This window comes from Lepeophtheirus salmonis, chromosome 1 (genome assembly GCF_016086655.4).
Source record: "Lepeophtheirus salmonis chromosome 1, UVic_Lsal_1.4, whole genome shotgun sequence".
Taxonomy (NCBI): domain Eukaryota; kingdom Metazoa; phylum Arthropoda; class Copepoda; order Siphonostomatoida; family Caligidae; genus Lepeophtheirus; species Lepeophtheirus salmonis.
The window spans coordinates 53,704,551-53,727,419 of record NC_052131.2 but is presented as its reverse complement, the minus strand read 5'-3'; the positions used below and the strand labels follow the sequence as shown (position 1 = coordinate 53,727,419).

General features: G+C 33.1%; 1 protein-coding gene across 1 annotated transcript; it reads left to right on the top strand.

Moving 5' to 3' along the window:
* The first annotated feature begins 7,833 nt into the window (after positions 1-7,833).
* LOC121119503 (uncharacterized) lies at positions 7,834-22,615 on the top strand. Its single transcript, XM_071894105.1, has 3 exons — positions 7,834-9,005; positions 19,433-19,647; positions 21,217-22,615. The coding sequence occupies exons 1-3, from the start codon at positions 8,201-8,203 to the stop codon at positions 21,667-21,669; spliced, it is 1,473 nt and encodes a 490-aa protein (XP_071750206.1). The 5' UTR covers positions 7,834-8,200; the 3' UTR covers positions 21,670-22,615.
* The last annotated feature ends 254 nt before the right edge of the window (positions 22,616-22,869 follow it).

Here is a 22,869-nt window from a genome sequence, read left to right as displayed (position 1 = left end):
AGGGCTTTGTCTCGCGCGAGCCAATTCGAGGATTGCATCTCTCCTTGCTTGTTCCATGATTACTATTGTTTGTTGTCAAAACAATTGGGGATGAAGTTATAGTGTATTGTTCCCACAACCTTTTATATTAGTATGATTTAACCTCGATTATCCACATTATGGATCTGCATGAAGTTTGAAGTAGTTCCAATATATCGTGGGCACCTTGTATATTTGGAGACATTAGACAAATCATGTCCAACGTAAAATCAACTCAAACACTTGTGTTAGTAAAGGTTAACGAATGCCCAACATTTTTTTCAAACACAACTGCAATGCTATTGGGAGCGAAGTTGTCTTCTTGTGTCAAATCCACAAAGAGTCTATATGGGAACTGTTTGACTATGGATTAATCAGTTCTATTTGAATAAGTATTCGTTTAAGATTCTTAAGTTTAATTAAATCATTACCTAACAATGCACATTATGATTTTTTTTTTTAAATTATTGATCCCTAGTTTAAGTAATAATGTTGTACTTTATCAAAATGACATATTCTTTAATCCCAGGAGTGACGAAGTAACACGATCTTTTGTTAGATTGAACTCCACACATTCTCCAAGGAGTATTCATGTAGTATCTTCTATTTGATGAAGAATACTTATGATAATTTATAGCCATCCTAACAAACGATAGTCAGTACGAATAACTTATAAGTAATTAGAATAAAAATGGATTTAATATATTGTTCTTGGACTGAATGATAGAATTGATCATGACAAGGGTGAAGAGTTAACACAGAATAACTAATAAGCCTTCAATTTAATTTTCCTAATGGATTTGAGTGAAATCCGACAATCTTCTTCGTTCCTGGCTGTAGTCCACTATGCCAAAGTGATCCTCTGTAGAAACTGAGACTTAGCTTCATATGCTTCACTACGACGTGGAATATCCTCAATGGGTTTGAATGTCTTTTAATAAAATGAAGACCTTGTCAAATTGTAGAATCAAGAATGTAGGTTATTTCTATTTTTTTATACGATGGAAAATGTAAACAAAACACGCAACTACTTATACACTATGACGTTACTATTAAAAGCGTGGTGGAAGTCAAACATAAGTGGTAAGCACGTTATGTTATAACCTTGTATTTCTATTAACCTTGGTCTGAACGACGTCGTCTAGTATAGCTGTTTTATGGATTTGTAACCGTAATTTTGTCTCCAAAAATGAGCAAAAATAAGTCAATATAAATAATTATGCATAGGGATGGGTGAAATCGACAGATTTGTGCCGAAACAGCTAACAAAATGACATTTTTAAAACTTTCTTAGTAGGTTCTCTGTATGTTTCTTAAATACGTTTATGAAATTTTTTGTGGAAGGGTTAGGTGCGTTTTTAAACGTCCTGAAACCTCTTGAGAACCTTATAAGAACATGCAGAAAACCTAGGAACCTTTCAAGAGTATTAAAAATCATTCAATAACTATTCAATGATTCAAAACGATAAGACCTCTTCAATTTCTGAATGAGTCATTCCTTGGTCACTAAGGAAACATATTCCGAAGGTTGAACTTCTTTTATATTAACATCTAAGTAAAGATGAGGAGATACTCATCAAGGATCCCTTTCCGAAGAAACAGGAAAACTGAAGCAAGGATATGAATGGATGGATTCCCTATGGCAAACGAACGTTTCTCATGAATGTATGAGATAGATTCCTAATTATGAAGTCGTTTTGGTCGAATAACTAATTTAATAACTACCCGTAGCCATAGTCTGGCGAAATAAAAAAAGCTTTTTAGCTACGTAGAAATACTAAGGAGGATTTTTATGCTTATATGTCAACCTACGTGTTTCCAGAAAACGAATGCAAATGTATAGAGTGCTCTCTGAATGGATGTAATGAAGAGTGACGAAAATATTCCTTTAATTTCTGGGGAAGAATCATAATTAAACTTCAATAGATTGGAATAATCAGTAATGTTTTTGTTTATCTTATGTTTTTATATGACGTAACGGTGGGAATGATTGTATTTAATTGTCTTATAATTATATGGTTCGAACTTGAGAGTATATCACACTGATTCGAACATTAAACCAATGAAACCGTAGCATTTTATCCGTCCCTTCTCTTCTCTCAAATTTCCCAACTTTTTTCTTTGTTTTTTCTTCAAAGAGAAGAAATCCCTCAAACAATACTTTTAATTCTTGAAAAAGAAAAGTTTATGTCAAAAAGTCCTCAAAAAATAGAAGGATCCATAGTAAAGATGCCCTCAAGGATATTAATAATAAAAAGAGAGAAATTATGCGTGCTTATTGAGTGCGTAAACACATCAGTGAACCCAAGGTTAATAAAAATAAAAGGTTATACCATAACATGTGTACGACTGATATTTGAATTCCACAACGCTTTTAATAGTGACGTCATAGTAGATGAGTGGTTGTGTGTTTTTTCAAAATCTGTTTTTCTTGCCCAGCAGTAGGTGCAATACATTAAATTGAAAATTCCAGCAATATTGACGTCAATGACTATGAGTGGTTGCGTGTCTTGTCAAAATCTGCTTATCTTGCTCAGCAGTCGGTACATTGCATCAAATCGAAAATTCTAGCAAGCCCGATTAGATGAGGGTCTAGCCTTGTACTTTTTTCTTGAAATCGTAACAAAATACTGGAACTTATTGAAAAGGAGAGGTTTTGTCAAAAGTAAGTTCCTTAAAAAAGGAGCTATTACAGTAAAGATGGCTCAAGTATGATTATAATATAAAGGAAAAATAAATACGTACTAAATTGTGAGTAAGGTTGATAATTTTGGTAAGAATACAAAAGCGTGCGAGGAGAAGGGAAGAAATACTTATGGCTAAAGTTGATAATATTTTAGAGAAAAACGCGTGCAAGGAGAAGGGGGGAAATACATATGGTATCATTGTTTAAAATACTGATGTGATTATCATCTGCCTGCTTTATTATGATTTTGAGGGTATAACGAAAGTATTTATTAGCAAAATGTTTAATGAAGATATACTACGTATAATTGACTTAGACGTTTTTTATCCGTTACAGTAGATTTGAAAACGTCACACTCCATGAAATTGTAATTCATTATTAACCTTATTCTCAGAATAATAGCTAATGAAACGACAAAGTAGAGTATTTGAAATATATTTGAAGTTCAAAGTTTAAAAAAGAAGGCTTTAATTAAATATAATCTACATACTAAAAATATATCATCATACATTTATGTTAAATATACAAAATTAAACAATTGCAATCATATAACTAATAACAATAAATTATATATACAGAATATTGAAATAATAGATTGATCCAAATAATATTTTCTTGTTCTGACATCGGAATCCAGTTAAATATGTCATATCTTTAGGTTGCAAAACACAAGCGAGACGTGGAGTTTAATCAAAAGATAATCACCCCTTCTTTATGGGGAAGTTGCTCTATACAATTGTGCACAGGATAGATATATCTCTACCGATGAGATCTAATTAATTATTAATAATAAAGTAAATGTTAAAATCATAAAATTAGACAATAAGTATACTAATAAAAAAAATGTTAGAAATAAGTTCATCTTACAGATTTAGAGCAAAAGCTAATTATGTAGTAATATCCGGCGATATTACTCCTTATTAAGAGCATCAAAAAAGATTTTTTCCCTGTTATTTTTTGCTTATATAACAACATACTATTATCATGAAGGATATACACAATTGCTAATTATTATGCTACACCCAATGTAACTACCCCCGTTGTTGTGACCATTTAAGCAGTTGTTTTTGCCATTTAATGAGCTGTGTATCATAATTCTTGATATGCTTAGCTAAAATAGAATCATATTTTATGGTTCGATTTAACAAAAATTGAATACTTACTGTTAGATGGTATGAAATTCAGAGTTTCGTTTCGTAATTTTTTGTGGATGACTCTAAACATGGTGAAAATTATCTTAACTTCACAAGTTACAATGGGAGTATTTCTATAAATTACATCATTACCAACATCCTCCATTAATTTAATGGATGGTTCCTCGGGAAGAGTTAGGTTTATCCGTGTATTTCTCCATAAATTTTTTGAACGTAGGATGATTAGCAACGGATAAGTTTATATTACATGCAATAAGCATCTTTGTGAGATAAAAGTCTGACTTGATGTATTCATCATTAACTTGATTTTTTAGATGAATATCCATGCTTTTGATATGAGATGAGGATAATGAGTGGCGTGTAATTCTAGACAGGGGACTAAAGGCACATTTATATCGCAAAATCCGACAAGCCATCTGTTTCTCATACGGTAAGTATTTTCCAAATTTCTGGGCCTCCATTTTCATAAATCCAGGCAGAAGGCGACGTTATTTTAGGCTTTTTGTTCAGTTCTCTATCGACTATCAGCATCTAATATTATATTAATATTGAATAATAAAGGGGAGAATGATAACGTTCTTGATTGATAGAAGAAGATGAATATTATTTAATCAATGATGCCAAGCGTATTTATTTATTTCTCCTCGCACACTTTTCTATTCTTACTAAAATTATCACCCTTACTTATGGCATCATTGATTAAAAAATTTAAATCTTCTATCAAGAACGTTATCATTCCCGCCTTTATAATTTTTCACAACCTTTCACATTGTTTCACTAAGATCCAGATTGTCTCTGCATTTCTGTAATATTCAATGTGGCATCAAGATAATTTCTTGTTGTCTGCTTTGATACGCTATCATGGGATTCTCGTGCTGGAAATGAAGCTATATGTTTACGAACTCTTTGCCTTATTGCATCATTTAGCTTGTGATGGTGGGCGTGTTTACTTCTAAGATCCTTGATGTCCACTTCAAGGTTACGAACTTTCCTCTTCAGCCAGGCCACAACGGTCTTGCTATTATACGTAACTTTGTAGAGGTAACTCTTACGATCGCTCTCATTATCTTTGTTCACTCTGCATCACATATCATCCTCATCTTTGACAGTGATGCAGCCCCGCAGATAAATATTCTGCTTTACATGATCCGCAAGTTTATTGAAGCGACCGAATATTTAGAAAATTTTAAACGAAAAACAATTCAATTATCTATAGCTGTTCACAAAAAATTTCAAAAATCTATTGACAGAAAATTAATTTTGTTTGAAAGAAGCATTAATTTTTTTCGGAAATTTGGATAAGGGGGGAGGCAACAGCCCCTCAAGTCTGCCCCCTGCAGACATCCCAGAATATGCACTTTTTACGTTTTGCATTACCTTCAACTCACAACTTGAAAAGCAACCAATATTTAACTTATTTTAACATATAAAAAGTGAGCTGTAATAATAGACCTGAAAAACCAAATTCAAGTTGTAACATGTTTATTATTTTTATTATAAGTCGTGAAACACACAAAGGATCTTTAAACCTTAAAACAGATCCAGGTTTGGTCTTTAGCCATATAAAAAAAATCAAATATTTTAGGATATTTTTACGATTCAAAGCCATATTCTGCTATAAAAAGAGAATCTATAGACGGAAATCAGAGTTATTTACTAAGGATCAATAACATTACAGCATTTCAAAGATGTATAATAATATTCAAATATAGATTTAAATCTTTTGGAAGCACAGATCTCACGTAAGGATAAATTAAAAACTCGGGAGCCCTGAAAATACCTCTCTGAATTTTTTTGGTCTGGCTCTCTATGAAAGACTCCGTAAGGGGGTGAGAATGATATATTAAAAAATCATAAGAATGATCCCTTACAACAGTGGTTTCCAATATAAGGGCTGTCAAGTCTAACACATTTGACATTAAAAAACAATTTCTTATGTTTGATGAAGTAAATTGACATCATATCTCCAAGAACAACTAATCTTAGTCTATTGATGCAATCAACACTAGTTGGATGCTCGTTGAATACCCCAAGGCGCGAGAAAAAGTTCTTCAGGGCCTTATGAACTTTCAAACAGTTTGTTTGGGAGTAGTGAGAACTTCATTGACAATTTGTTTTGTGTTCCTGGAGGAGAGCCTAGAATAAATATAAGGAGGGCCATGAATATGTATAAAATAGATCTGCTTAATTTCTTTTTATATATTATAGAATTCATGGTTTTTGTTTACTTTTTATTTCAACATATTTTCTCCTCTTTCCTCTTTAGCAAGCTAACTAGCTCGCAAAGTGTCTCTATACATAGGGCCTCTAAGAAATTCTGCACTTGCAATTTTTTGTCATTAAGAAAAGAAGAAGGTACGTTTAATTACGTCACTGTTGAGGCACATAGCACTATATCCTATATAATTGTAAAGTAATAATTTAAAAAATGACTTATAGTACACAACGGTAAACTTAAGACAATGGCAAAAAGTATGAAAAACAAAAAAATTAATTTATATTGATATTAATATCTACAAAAGTAAATCCTTTCCAATACTTATTTCCATTGTTATGAAAATTTACGATATCCTTGCTTGATACTTTATAGAATAATAGAATCAATTTCAGAACTAATTATTTAAAAAGACTAACATTAATTTGCAAATATATTAATAATGATTATGAACTATCGGTATTTCAGCTTATAGTATTATGTTTTATATATATTATCTAATTTACCATTTTATTACAAAATATAAGAGTGGTGAATTAAGGAATCGCAATAAGTAAAACTTACAGCATACATATTTTTTTACATACATACATGAATAATAAATATTAATTTGTAAATTGATCAATCTGCCTAAGAGTTCTCAGATTAGCACTTGCGTTCTTCAGCTTAAGCTTTTTAATAAGGTTATTTACTCTTTACCAATAAAGTCGAACCGAGACCGCAATATATTGCCTATCGGCCTCAAAGACTCAAAACTTAACTTGTACTCGAAATTTTTTTGTAAGGAAGACATTTGGTCCTAAAAGGTAGATTGATTATAATCAGCAGAGCCGAAAATAAGGCTATCCACCGAAATGCTACAAAACCCGATAATTAACGTGGTACCCCTGATAATTGAAGAATATTTTTGAGACCTAAATAAAAATCTATTATATATGGGAGTATGTTCCTTGAATTTAAGGTTAATATACGTTTTTTAGTTAATGGATAATTAATTATTATTGTTTTAATAATAAGACACGTCCTTGCTATCATCTTTTTGTTTATAGAATCAAATAATCTAATTAATTATTAATTTCCCATGGCATATTGAATCATTATAGAAAATAGTAACGGAACTTTACCTTCTTATTTAATCACTCAACTACTCATATATTTTATTTTACTTATATCAAATTTTATCCATCATTCATTATTGTCTAAGGATATTATTGACGTTTAAGCTTGTGGTTTATGCATGGCAACTCTTTCCTTGATACGAAAGAAGTTTTGTATTAATCTTGCATAAATGGTGTTTAAATTCTTCATTTATGTGTCTTGTATGTATGGGTTTTATATTAATGGTCTGGGGAACAAGGGAACAGTATTTTATTTAATAATATAACTATTCATAATATACAAGTTGTAACTTGTATAAGTACGTTGTACAGGTTGAACTCAGTTCGTCCCTTAGTGTTTAATGCAATTACATCAGTCACTAAGGTATATTTTCAACTAAAATATATGTAATCATTAATCATGTATGTCCTTCTGAACTTTTTAAGAGTGCCCACCAGAAATACGGTCCGACACGGATTGTGACGTCATTGGATTTAAAATATCAATTATAGTATACTACTAGTATGTTGACGTTTGCAAGAATAATGGGATGTAAGGGTTTATATCGTAGAAGACTTTTAAAGTAAATGATGATAATATAAATATTAATTATATTTTGAAATTGTTCATCTGTTATCAATTATTTTAAATCCAATGACGTCAGATGTCACGTGTTATTTTCAAGCACAAATCAAAAACATTTCAGAAGAACATACCTGATTAGTGATTACATATTCCTTGTTTTCAACTATTATACTTTTCATTTTTATTTATTAAATTCTTAATCTGTTTGTAACTTGTACAATATTCTCATACGAGTTACAACTTGTACACAGTCAAAAAGCGTGCGTTCTCTAGTTCTAGCTTCATTTTGTAGCAAATACCACTTCTTTCCTTCATTCCTTTATTTACAAATTCCATCAGCTCTTGAGGATTTTAATTGGAATTATTCTTTGATAATATTGTTTTCAATATTTTTACTTAAGGTGTGCAGATTTGACAAATAAATTTATTGATTCTCACTTACAGATGGGGTCAACAGAGCGTTTACACATTCGATGGAATGACTTCGAGTCCAACATCAAATTGGGACTATCAGAACTTCGACAGGAGAAGGAGTTCTTCGACGTCACTTTGGCCTGTGGTTCCAAGCAGATTAAAGCCCATAAAGTAATACTCAGCGCCTGCTCTCCTTTTTTTAGATCCATCATCAAGTCCGTGCCTCACGAGCACCCTTTGCTCTATTTGCGGGGCGTCCAGTTCCATCATTTGGAATCTCTCCTTGCGTTCATTTATAATGGAGAAGTGAATGTGACTCAGGAAGAACTCGACAGCTTCTTGGCCGTGGCCGAAGAATTCAAAATCAAAGGACTTGCTCATAATGAGGCATTCATATCATCACAGAGTGTTCCGGAGTCTCATCCACCTCCTAATAAACGACCTCGCAACGAAGATCAAGGAATTTCTCCAGAGCCAAGTATCACAGGACTCCGCATCTCCGCTTATTCCTTAAAAACTCACTCTTCCCTTGTCATTTCCAAAGAAACTTCTCCGAATCCATCCAAATTCCCTCCTCAGAAAGAGCAGGACATCCCCATTGGAGATGACGATGATGAGATTGAAGATGTGACTATAGTCAAGGAAGAAGATAAATATGTTTTTGAGAGTAGCAATGAGGAAGTCGGTTTAGATCATCAGTCCCAAGAGTTAGAAAATGAACTACATGATGTTAAATATATTGAGGATCATATAGATATTGAATCTGAATCTGAAGAGCTTTGCTGTGATACTTTGAGAGACTCTGAGAACACATCACATCCTGACCTAAATAAAGGTAAGAACTGAATATGTTGGTGATGTATTTTTCAGACTACTTTTAATAGATAATAATAGTTATATACAGAGCCTCACTTTTTGTATTGTGTGTTGTATATTATATTAGATGCCATTTGCAAGGATTTGTTTTAAGTTAATTGTACAAATCTAGCCACTTCATAGGGATTCTCAGTACATGCTACTTTGATTTAATACATATATCACTATTTATCTATGGCATTAAGTAGTATTCCATATTGATGTTATGGTTTTTTAATTTTTTAACGCCATTTGATGACATTTCATAAAGATTTATTTGACATTATTACCTTTTAAGTAGCAAAAATATCAACTATGAGCCCTAACGAAATCTTCGCCTTCAAAATGCTCTAAAATGTCTTATTACTAGAGATGTACCGATAACAAAATATTGGATGATTCCTTATTATGTAAAAAGGAATTAGATAAGTCTAAAGTAAAATGATTTTTCTTTTAAATGTTTAACCTTGTATTGATTAGGTAATATAAATATATTAAACATATAATTATTTATTAAAACTTAGAAAAGTATATGTTTTGTGTCCGTATGGATAGAACCAGAGCTCCTTCCCTAGGGTAATAGACAGTTGTTTTTGCTTGGATTAGGGGCATCCAGATTATGAGGAAGGGTTCTTTAATTTCGAAGTTGAGTGATAATTGATGATGATATTATGTCAATTGTCTTTATAAAAACATAAGAAATCGTATTTCATAAAGGAATATTGCTTGGATCTAACGTAAAATACGTTAAACTTGACAGCCTTGATGTAGGAAAGTACTTTTTTAAGGGATCATTCATACGATTAATTATTCTATACTATGATCCTCACCTCTTTTAATTGGATGACCATTTGAAATAATAAAATTTTTGAAAAAATATTCTATATTATTGCTTAATCTGTATTTATATAAAAGAAAATGTGTGTTTGCGTCTATTGCTTATAGGAGTCCACACCGTTGAACCAGGGAGGTTGAAATTTTGCATGGGTCCCCCCTTTAAACCTAGTTAGGCTAAAATGGGAGTTGTCGATTTTTTTAGGGAGTGTCATATAAGGGGGGAGGGCTTATGCTTTAACCAAAACACAAAAACCATTTTTTTTCATCTCAAGGATACTTGATAGGGGTTGAGTTATAAATCAAAAAGTGATTGCCGTTTCAAAAAACAACTGTACGAATAACTACGTTTTCTATATTTATTCATAATCAAAAAAGTTATGGCCAAAAAAAGAAATCGATGGAAATTGGAATTTCTTTTTTTTAGGTGCAAAAAGATGAACTTCCAATGACATATTGGATTAGTAAATAAAATAAAGTTCTTTAGAAATTTGTCTGGAGATTCGTTTACATATAAATTTGACACATAAAAAGGTAATATTTAACCAAAATATCTGTCATTTTCTGAGTATTTTTTTTTTTTTAATTTTGCTCTCTTTTTCATCAAACGTCAATTTTCAATTTTTAAAAGGAAATGCCACAAAACGATATATTTTGTACATGAAATTCAAAACCTTAATTTTACAATACTGTATTTTCATTTTCCAGAACATTTTATTAGATAATTTTTGCGGTAGTTAAAAAAAAGAAGCATTTATCGTGTGTTATTTTGTCGACGACATTATTTTTCATAACTTATTTGTTTTTGCAAGTAGAAAAAAAATCTTTGTAGTTTAGTATTTTTCTTCAAAATTGCATATATGTATATTATAATTCTCCCCTGCACCGAAGGGGAACATTAAGAAGAAATTTATTGACCATTGTCACTGTGATTTCCCGCTCCCTCCTTAGACCTAGCAACCCCGTGTAAGCTTTTGCTAGTCTTAGAGCCTTAACACTATATTTTAGTTATGTCCCAGTTCTTGTAAACACTGGGTCCGATAAAAAATTGACCATACAAGGCATTACCTGTTCTTCAATGCCCTTGGGCTGCCAATAGGCATCCTAGTGGGCTTTCTACTACATTTATCATAATGCTCTACTGCACTTAATGGGTATAAACATAAAGAAGAAGTAGTATTGACCATTGTCCCTTCTTGGCCCCCGTGCAAGGACCGGTAGACCTTTGCTAGTAATGTATATAAATAAGTATGCATAGCTATTCGTGGAACCGGCGGTATAATTGAAGGAGATGCCATCTTGGGGAGTGGAGGCTCAAAGTTGATATTGGACAAATGTCCAATAAATATTGATAAAATTATATCTATTGGCTTTAAGAATAAAATAAGACTCACCGAAGTCACAAATTGCATCATGATTTAAGGAAACGCCATCTTAAGGGCTTAAAATTGATATTCTTACTTCATAAAATGAACAAATTTCCAATAAATATAGAGGAAACTTCATTAAATTACTTTAAGGATAAGAAACCCCTTATCTGACTAATTCCTAGAGATGGGATTTGTGTAACAGCGTGAGGAGAAGGGGAGAGGGAGAGATATGGTATAACTAAATTAAGACCCTTGTTATTATCAACTACCTGTTTTATGACTTTGGTTGGGAAAAATGTATTACTGCTATGGAGAAGAAAACTTTCCACATTTAAAATAACATTAGTCCAAGGGAAAGGTTATTATTATATTTAAATTCATGTACATTTATTTTACTAATAATTTTTAAATCAATTTACACCAAAAATAGGTGATAATCCTTCTTTTAGAGGGATATGTTAACACACACGCATGGCTTATTAAATAATCAACAAAAAATGTAAAAGAGCACGTGTATCAAATTTTTCCTTTTTTTATCAGTCAACTTAGTTTTTTCTTAACACACATCCATTTACTCTTGACTAATTTACTAAAAGAAATAGTAATGTAGTCTTATAAATGAAATTTTTCGGCGTGTGCATGTATAACAAGAGTTCTACCTGTTTTTGTTATTGATCTATTATGTTAAGATTTGAATTAAATATAAACGCTAGTACGCTAAAACATTTTTTTTTGTTTTTATTAGTGAGCGCACTAAAGAATAAAGTATTCATCAGTCATCCCAACCAAGGTATATATAATCAGGTATGTTGCTCTGAAATGTTTTTGATTTGTTTTTAAAAAGAGCACGTGACATCTGACGTCATTGGATTTAAAATACTTGATAAACAATTTCGAAATATAATTAATATCATCATCATTTACTTTAAAAGTCTAGCCTCTACGATTTTAATAATACGTTCGAAGGGGAGCACTCCCAAGAGAAATCTTTTACCTTGTGCTGTGTCAATCTGCTACTCCCCTCATGTTAACTCCGGTGAAGGTTATTCGTACCATAGATTTCCCAAAGCCAAAGACATTCGTGTAAAATGGATCACAGCTTGTCATAGACAAGACCCATTCAATCCTGAAACTGCCAGAGTTTGTTCTAGACATTTTGAGAAAGACTGCTTTCAGAGAAATCTAAAAGCTGAACTCATGTCTAACTACGGAAGGACTTCTAGTAGCAAGGTCCGGAAAACTTTGAGATCCAATGCAGTTCCTACCTTATATTTGGTTCCTGAAAGCTCTATTCGAGCTGCAGAGATAGAGGAATCAAATGTTGAAAGGACAAAAAGGTAATTGATAGAAAAAATAACTATATGCATAAGAAATTAAGCAGATCTATTTTATACATATTCATGGCCATCCTTATATTTATTCTAGGCTCTCCTCCAGGAACACAAAACAAATTGTCAATGAAGTTCTCACTACTCCCAAACAAGCAGTTTGAAAGTTCATAAAGCCCTGAATAACTTTTTCTCGCGTCTTGGGAGTATTCAACGAGCATCCGACTAGTGTTCATTGTATCAATAGACTAAGATTAGTTGTTCTTGGAGATATGATGTCAATTTACTTCATCAACAATAAGAAATTGTTTTTTAATGTCAAATGTGTTAAGACTTGACAGCCCTTATATTGGAAACCACTGTTGTAAGGGATCATTCTTATGATTTTTTAATATATCATTCTCACCCCCTTACGGAGTCTTTCTTAGAGAGCCAGATCAAAAAAATTGAGAGATATATTTTCAGAGCTCCCGAGTTTTTAATTTATCTTGACATGAGATCTGTGCTTCCATAAGATTTTAATCTATATTGGAATATTATTATACATCTTTAAAATGCTGTAATGTTATTGATCCTTAGTAAATAACTCTGATTTCCGTCTATATTGTCTTTTCATAGCAGAATATGGCTTTGAATCGTAAAAATATCCTAAAATATTTGATTTTTTTATATTTCTAAAGACCAAACCTGGTTCTGTTTTAAGGTTTTAAAGATCATTTTTGTATTTTACGACTTATAATAAAAATAATAAACATTTTACGACTTAATTTTTGTTTTTTAAGTCAGTTTTTATTTATTACAGGCCACTTTTTATATATGTTAAAATATAAATTGATGGAATGATAAATTTATTAATATGGAGCTGCGCAATTGGATGTTTCAGTCATCATCTTATTAAATACTTTATACAAAATTGAATTTGGTCACTCTTTAAACGAGTGAATCTGCAGTGGATCTTTTGTCTCCCTTTATTATGTGAGAATTCACTGAGAGTAGACTATGACTCCTGCTCTACTCTCAATATGAATATGATTTATTTCTATTATCTCTTTCCAACCCAACTTCTGGCATAGAAAATCAAGAGTGACGGAAGGAAAATGGCTTAATAATTTATTAATTGTGTTCAGATATAGTCATAAATAGCGAGGCTACCAATTAATTATTCATAAAATATTACCAATATAATTTAAAGAAGAGTATCTTCTGAAAAAAGTTAATTTTACAGAATAAGTTCTCAAAAAAAGTGTTTCCAGGATATTTTTATGTTGCTTCTTCACATATGTAAATTGTTAGACTATATTTACCTCCGGTTCCTGTTTGTTTGTTAGTCACGAGGATTACGGCAAAAGTTAAATATTGATTGTTATTCAAGTTGCGAGTAGAAGGTAATACAAAACGTAAAAAGTGCATATTCAGGGATGTCTGCAGGGGGCAGGCTTGAGGGGCTGTAGCCTCCCCCATATCCCAAATTTCCAAAAAAAATAATGCTTCTTTCAAACAAAATTAATTTTCTGTCAATAGATTTTTGAAATTTTTTGTGAACAGCTATAGATACTTGAAATTTTTTTTTCAAAAATTTAATTTTTTGTGAATATTTACGGACCCTTAAAATTTTCTCGAGATTTTTTTTTTTCCCTTCAAAAAATTAATATTATTTTTTGAATGGCTGCATGTTTTTGAAAAAAATTGAACATACTTTTTTTTTTTTTTTCAAAAAGTGTTTTATTTGATTTCATTTAAAAAAAAATTCGAAATATTTTAATTTTTGGATTTATTTTTTTTCGAAAAAATAAATCCAAAAATCAAGCCTTCCCCCTCAAATATATATATATATATTTAGAAAATTCTTAACATTTGTTTTTAATTTATCTTTTTTGTAATATTTTTGATAATAATTTATTGGCTATTTATTGACTAAAAATATCAACTTCTTTTATAAAATATTTTTTATGCCTCGAAAACAATTTCTGATTGTTTAAAAGTATTCATACACCTCCAAAAAGCTAAAAATGACAAACATATTTTATGGGGTTTCTTTTATCATGGTAAAGTCTGGAAAGATTAAGAGGCTTCTATAAAATATACGAGAATTCAAGAATTGTTTTGAACTATCTTCTGAGGTATAAAAGTATGATGAGCCAATTTCTTGATTCAGTCTTATTCAACACTCAACATGACCAAGGAGTACAGTGAGGACATCCGCCAGCTTCTGGTCAAGTACCATAAGCAAGGTTACAGCTGCAAAGACTTTTCCATCCCAAAATTAGATGTCCAAAGCATCATCACCAAATTCAAAAGAACTGGCCATGTCAAGAATCTTCCTCTACATGGTAGGAAGTCCAAGCTGAGCTCAACACAAGTGAGATATGCAATCTGAGAGGTTGCCAAGAATATAGCAATATGAACTTTGGTTGGGCGATGAACTGTCGAAGGGTTTTGCACAAGAATGGGTTTCGGGGCTTTCTGCCAAGAAGAAAGACTCCACTCCTCAAGAGTAAGCAAATAAAAGTTAGGTTGAAGTATGCCTATAACCCCAAAGACAATAAATTCGACTTCGTGCACACTGTTTTCTGGCAAAGACGAGCACCTGCACATTTGAGGACAGAAGGGCTAAGTCTTGAACCCCAAAAACACTCAATTCCAATAGTGAAACACAGTAGTCATTTGGAATTGGAGAACTTCACAAAATTAATGGCACCATGAAAAAGGAAGAATACATAAGGTTAGGGTCATAGACTGGCTAGCCCATACTCCTGACCTTAAGCCTATTCACAATCTATGAACTACATTTAAAAAAAAAAGTGTGGAATAGACGTCAAATAAATCTCAAATATGAACCATATACTCTTCTTCAATTATTGGTTCACTTCATTACCACAAGTTGATCATCTAGCAAGTTGGGATATATGGTGCTGTGGAAAGGTAAGGCTACCAAGATTAAATTGCATTCGAAAAGAAATGAAATGCCATAAACAGATTCTGAAAAATGGAAAGGGTGCATACGAAGGTGCCAAGGATAATTCAGAAACTATTTATTTAAAATGGCTAGACAATAAGGTAGTAAATATGCTTGCTACTTTTGTTAATATTAGCCCTGTAGCAATAATTTCTCGCTTTGATTCATAGACAAATATGGTAGTTGATGTAACATGTCCGGATATTGTATTTCAATATAATAAATCCATGGTAGGGGTCAATTTAGCAGAACAACAGAATTACAGTACGATCAAAGAAGTACTACATGAAGTTAATTTTTCACATGATTGACATGACCGTTGTAAATTCATGGCTGATGTACAGAAGAGATGCCGAGGCTTTGAATCTACCAACAAAAGATACAATGTCATTAGCTACTTTCAAACTACTTCTTGCATTCGACTTGATGTACGTAGGCAAACCTTCATCGTCAGATTATCCCTATCCCTTCAAGAAGCGCTGTTCTCACCCATCAGATCTATTGCGCAAGGATTGTATTGGACACTTACCAAGTCTCGCAAGCAAATTGTGATAGGAAAGCACACATTATTTGCGAAAAGTGCAAGACCAATCTTTGCTAGAACAAAAAAACAAACTGCTTCAAGTCTTACCATAACTGATTTTTATTTCTATTAATGTCTTAATAATATTGTATGCCTCTATTTTTTTATACAAAAGAAATATCGTATTAATTAACCTAATAACTAATATATTATTGCTCAACATAAAAACTACTGCTCAGCTACTCTGCTCTATATACCTAATATTCGCCAGTTGTCTGTTTTGGAGGTTATTGGAGTCGATCCGTGGACTGAGGGATGAGGTGGAAGGAGATAAATATGTAAGGCGCTAAGACTTTTCCTTCTATCTACCATGAATCAAGACTCCATCATTCTTTTCTGAGGGAGAAGGGATATGTCAAATAAGTCAAACTGGACCCGAAGGAGTCAAAGGAAACAGCCCAAGCCAATCCCCTCATGTCCATGAGGAACCCTACAAGAGATCTCGTGGTTTCACACCAGACGGATCTAGAGAGCTATAAAAAAGAAAGTACTTCTACTTAATAAAGGGGTTTTCATTAACAGTGCTCACATTTTTTTTTAAATAAAACGGTTTGAGATATCGACGATTTCTTTATTTGCCGTTAAAATACATTCAAGTTAATTTATAAATAAAATTCGATGTCGTTTGAATGACCACCACGTGCACATTTTACGAAGTCCAATCGTTGAACCCAATTTTCGACTACTTTTCCGCATAAATTGGCTGAAACTGCAGCAATTTCGCGTTGAATATTTGTTCTGAGCTCTTCTAACGTCAACGGATTATTGGTGTAGACCAAGGCTTTCACGTGACCTCAAAGAAAATAGTCTAGAGGCGTTAAATCGCACGAGCGAGGCGGCCCATTGACTGGTCCATTTCTGGAGATAAGACGCTCACTAAACTTACTCTTCAATAAATCGATTGTAACATTTGCTGTGTGCACCGTCTTGTTGAAACCACATATCGTCCAAGTCCATATTTTCCAATTCAGGACAAAAAAAATCGGTTATCATGGCGTGGTAACGATTTCCATTGACAGTAACGTGGCGATTGTCATCGTCGATGAAAAAGTACAGCCCAATGACACCGCCAGCATGCAATCCACACCAAGCAGTAATTTTTTGGGGAGGTAATGGCGCCTCATGAATTACGTGTGGGTTTTTTCCGGGCCAATAGCGCATATTTTGCTTGTTAACAAAGCCATTGAGCCAAATATGTGCCTCGTCGCTGAAGATGATTTTACGTTGAAAATCAGGATCATTTTCGAATTTTCCTTCAGCCCATTTTACGAATTCCCGACGTTTGAAGTGGTCAAGCGTCTTCAGTTCTTGTGTCAACTTGATCTTATACGGGTGTAGGCCAAGATCTTTTTGCAAAATTCGCCACAACGATGTCACAGAGATGCCCATCGATTGAGAACGGCGCGTAAGAGACAAATTTGGGTTGTGGGTTGCGCTTGTGGGAGCAATATTTTTTACACTTCGTACATTTCTTTGTCTCACTGGCACAGGAACATTATGTAGCGTGTATGTGGACTCAAATTTTTTCACCAAACGTTGAATTGTTGATTTTGCGGGTCGATTACGTTGACCATACATTGGCGTTAACGCTCTTAAAGTTTGGATCAAAGACTCACCACTTTTGTAATAAATTTTAATAATTTGCAAGCATTGATCGATTGTGTACTGCTCCATGAGGAAACTACAATTATTTTTGAGCACAGCTGTCAAAGAAACAATAACAAATATGACGTCGTTTTCAAAACTTATCAACGTAAAATGTGAGCGTCCCTATTGAAAAACCCTTTATTAATACAAATAAAAACTCTATTGTTTTTATTATTATCCGTTATCAAGTGTTATCTACATTTACAATATCTCTCAAAAACTTACAGGTACTAAACTGATGAAAATATGAAGCGTATAAACTTTAGGTCACTAAATGAATCTATTAATTTATTATCATATTAGGTGTAGGGAAAAAACAAACACAATTATTTTTCCAATATATGGCTTTAATAATGTGTATCTCGCGTTGTATAAGTGTGACCCCGTGTACACTAGATGGCGTTAGAAAGATACAATTTCGTATTAAAAAAATCTTCCTGGAATGTTGGGCGATTGATGCATGTGGTTTCTTTGAGAGGTTTGTCAAAGATTGAGACCTGCAAAGAGGAATTGCTCTTATTTTACAGTTTTTCTGCGAACAAAAGGCAAAACTATAAGTCAGGCGGCTGAAAATGTGAATAGGGTTTATAGTCCTGATACTGTAACAGCCAATCACGCGGTATTTTGATTTTGCTGGTCCCGTTCCCGTAATTTTGATGTCAAAGATAGATCACGCACTGGAATTGTGTAAAATTATGGAAATTGTCGAGTCCGACCGTCACGGAAGTACTGATTTGATTGCCAAGTATACAAACATTTAGGGAAAAAGATTTTGAAAAAAAAATTATTAAAATAAATAAGTTCTTTTTACTACAGCTTATATTTACTTTGCAAACTCCATTCTTTCAGTATGAATAATGGTGTTTTTTTTTTTTTTTACAATAAAATGTATCTGGAAAATTCATTTCAACAGTTTGAATTTCTCTGTTTTAAGTATGAACTATAAATATTATACGAGGGTCGTTTTTGAAAAGTCCGAGCAAAGTATTGGTAATTATTAGTATCTCTTGGAAGAACACACACCAACTTTCTGGTATGTTTCTTTCTGTTTGGTATTTATTTGAATCGAGGAATCGCCCGGAAAGGTTATGGTGACTGTCTTTTGGTTTCGCAAGAAATAATCCTCATGGACTATCTGCAAAAGGGTTGCACTATTAGAGGTACATATTATTCATCGTTGATGGCTCTTTTGAAAACTGAGCTGAGAAAAACGCCCAAGATTGTCTTATAAAAAGTAATTTTCCATCACGACAATGCACCAGCTCACACCTTTGGGGTAGTGGTCGCAAAATTAATGGAAATAATGGTTCCAATTCGAAATACTCACAGACTAGTAATCACACGCACATGCACTCTTCTGTCATCCCTCACCATCTCATAGATTTTATCAATGATTTCTGGAGTAGTAGCCTCAACAGGGGGTGCAGAACGTCACACACGAAATTCCTCGATTCAAAGGAATGCCAAACGGAAAGAAATAGATGAATCGATCTGGCTGAAAGTTAGTGTGTGTTCTTCTAAGAGATACAATGAACTTAACATAACCTCGATACTGGTAGTGCCATCTCTCGGACTTTTCAAACGACCCTTGTAAGGTGACGATAAAGTTACGATAATTTGGCCCTCAATCCTTGATATACTGTGGAAGTTTTCAATGATCTCAATTCCTAATTTAATTTTATGTTTTAGGAGGTTTTGAAAAGCAAGTATTCTTTAAGCTGCCGAAGTTAGAGGAGAGGGTGCAAGCCATACCGGGATCAATTCAAGGCTTTGGTTCGAAAGTGGGAAAGAATAAAATTGGCGAGGAGGAGTTTAATAAACCTTTCTCGAAACTAGCCAATACAGAGGAGGAATTTGACTCTTTTGGAAGGCAACTTGTCGCATCAGATTACAAGATGAGAAAGGTTAGTTCGAATTAACAATTGTATTTAGTTTTGTGTCTGTCTTTATCATGACTGAAGACAGCAGTCCCTTACAGTTCGGTCTCGGTCCAGTTCAGTCCTGCATATCCTTGGGGGACCGTAGTGGGTGGCAGGAGGGGCTGTAGTTTAATTTTCTGTGAATAACTTTGGATTTTTGAAATTATTCTCCAAAAAATTTAATTTTTGATTTTTCAGCGTTAGATTTTTGAAGAAAAAAAATTAATTGGTTGTCAATAGCTGTGGATATTTAAAATTTTTCTCCAAAAAATATAATTTTTTGTAAACAGTTGTGGAGTGTTAAAAAAAAATCCTAAAAATTTAATTTTTTGAGAATTGCTATGGATCTTTTAAATTTTTTCCAAAACATGTCATATTTCAAATTATTTTCGAAAATTTTAATTTTTTGGGAGTGGTGTTAAATTTTTGAAATTTTTTTCAAAAAAATTTAATAATGATATTAAAGTTTTGGAACTTTTTTCGAAAAGATTCCAAATACTAAGCTATCCCCCCCCCCCCCTAAAAAAACGCCCTGATATCAGTACTAATAACTTATATACTTCGGTCCTTGATGACGTCACTCAACTTTATTTCTCCTTTCGTGTCTGCTCATAAAAGACGAGCGTAACCCAGAGGATTTCTTGCAGAGTTATAATTGTGAGTCTTAATTGGACTCAGAGTAGAATTGGGGATCGACATCAGAGTCATTCGAGCAAATTTCCTTGTTTGTTTCCTTCTCTCCTTCCTCCTTTGTCACACCTGATTCTAGCTGATCAAATGAAACGTAATGAGCATGGTTATTTCTCTCCTTATAAAACATTCTTCAAATTGTCAGGGTTACCATATTGATTTTCGGTTTCTTATTTTTTTAACATCCCATTGTACGCAGGTTTTTCATCACTAGACATTATTGATAGTGATGTAAATCGAGTGTATTTTTTAGCTCTCCTGCTTTTTTGGAATTGGTAATCTAAAGAATTTATTATATATTCCTCAGCTGTTGTCATTATTATTTAACTCCTCAGAATTGAACTTCCTTTCTTACATGGTGGTGGATGGGGAATGTCTGTTGCTTAGATTCTGCATTCTAAGCTGCTGAACTGAGTGACGTCACAAATATATTAGACACTCAGAAATGAAAACAATAATATATAAGAACCTGAGTTGAGAATTTATAGACCCCTTTTTACTCAGCAAAATCAAAACCCCAATTTGCTCTCTAACATGGGAAAGTCATCCGTGTATTCTTCAGCAACCGAATCTGCAGTGTCTTCTGTATCCACTTTTGTGACCTCCTTTACTCTCTCCACCGCTTCCACATTCTTTTTTAAATCGAGATCCTTATCCGTGCCGCCATCTGCTCCTATAATGTTCTTCTCGTGTGAAACTTCATTTTGGGGTAGCAATTAATGGGCTAATTTTGTAGGTTAATTAATGCCCAAAAAAATGTATTTTAAATATTATTGATGGGACAAATGTGTAAACAGGGGCCTAGATTTATTCATAAGAATTGATATATATTACTTTTAACTTATTATTATGTTATTTTTCCAGGAAATCGAATTTCAACAACCACCACAACAGTCGAAGAAACGACGTCATATTAGTGCTACGTGTGCCGTGGCCTCTTGTCCATCACCAGCTGATACATCCTATCACAATTTTCCAAAGGATTCTGCATTGCTTCGAAATTGGGTGAAGGCCTGCAAAAGAAAAGACAAGTTCAATCCAAAAAAATCTCGCATCTGCAGTAACCATTTCAGCCAAGACTGTTATGAAAGAGATCTCCGTAATGAGTTACTTGGACTACCATTACGAAGGTTGCTCAAGAAAGGATCTGTTCCATCTGTAAATTTATACAACTCCAGCATTTCAAGCTTAACTATACCTTCTAAGCGAACAAAAAGGTCTTGGAGAAGGGAGATCCACCAAACTATTCAACCTTTTTTGGCAGTGGAGCATCAGGATTCGAGTGAAAGGATCCCTCAAATTGTAGAAATTCTTTAAGCTCAAGTATCTAATGTCATTTTTGGGGTTTAGTCCCCTTTTATTCATTCTTTCTGACACATTCAAATTTGGTCATAAGTAATTGCTCCCCAGTTTTTTCATAAGCCTTGTGGTTTCGGTAAAAACACTATGTACAACTGAGACTTATTACAGGTATCTATTTCTACATTGAGATTTTTGGAAATTTTATAATATTTTAAACGCTCCATATTTGTTCAAGTACAATTTTTTTATGAGTAACATATTAATTAAGAGAAGATCAATAAGACACGAATTTTTGTACGAAGGTATTGGAGCCAAAAAGGAATTTATCTTTGAGCTCATAATCCACAACAGATCTCCGTCGTCTGAATTCTAAAGTATCTAGAATTACAGTGTTTTTGGATTATTATCGTTCAGAGTCATTTTTTACCCTTACAAGAATCATCAAATTAAATGTAGGATTTATAAAACTTATGTAAAAGTGTTTTTCATGATTATAAGTGTTTTTATTGAACTCAAAATGCTCATTGAAAATAGTCTTGCAATAGAGGATAGGCCTGCCTTCATTGCTGGTGTCGAAAGTGGCCTCTCCACCCTGACAAGGCCCTTTCCCCCTACTTTTTTGATAGCTCTCTGGACTGTCTGGTGTGAAATCCCGAGATCTATTGCATGGGATCTCAGGGATTCGAGGGATTGGTCTGGGTTGTTTTCTTTAACTCCTACGAGCCAAGTATGGCCTTTTTGACAGAGCCCTTCTTCCTTTCTTACGTTTCGGACTTGCTGATGGCGTAGACGATGGTTATGGATATCCCCAACTGCTCGGAGTGCACGAATTGAATTAGTTCGTTCAGGTTCAAGTGTCATTTTCTCGAATTGTGTGTAAGCTAGATAGCTCAGATTTCTTTTGTTATGTAACTAATTGTTCATTTTTTAATATATCGAAATACGAATTAATTTCAATCTCTCCATTCTAATTAATTATTGAATCAGTAAGTGTTCAGATTTCAAAGGACCACCCAGTAGTAGCAGGGTGTTTGTAGTTTCATTCTAGATAATGAATTATAAAGTTTTCTTTGAAATATAGTCAGTTGTAGTCATGCGTTGAAGTAGTGAGGAACGTGCGTTTGCCGTCGAAAATAAATATTGCCCAGAAATAGTTTAACATAATACTTTACAAAATAAATCTAATTTCGATTCAATTCCTGAGTTTCTATTAAT

What these genes read in the sequence shown, in the direction of transcription:
- LOC121119503 (XM_071894105.1), top strand. Translation starts at nt 8,201, where the DNA reads ATGGGGTCAACAGAGCGTTTACACATTCGATGGAATGACTTCGAGTCC. An exon ending in ACATCCTGACCTAAATAAAG is followed by an intron (nt 9,006 to 19,432) that starts GTAAGAACTGAA and finishes TTTATGTTTTAG; the next exon opens with GAGGTTTTGAAAAGCAAGTA. An exon ending in CAGATTACAAGATGAGAAAG is followed by an intron (nt 19,648 to 21,216) that starts GTTAGTTCGAAT and finishes TTATTTTTCCAG; the next exon opens with GAAATCGAATTTCAACAACC.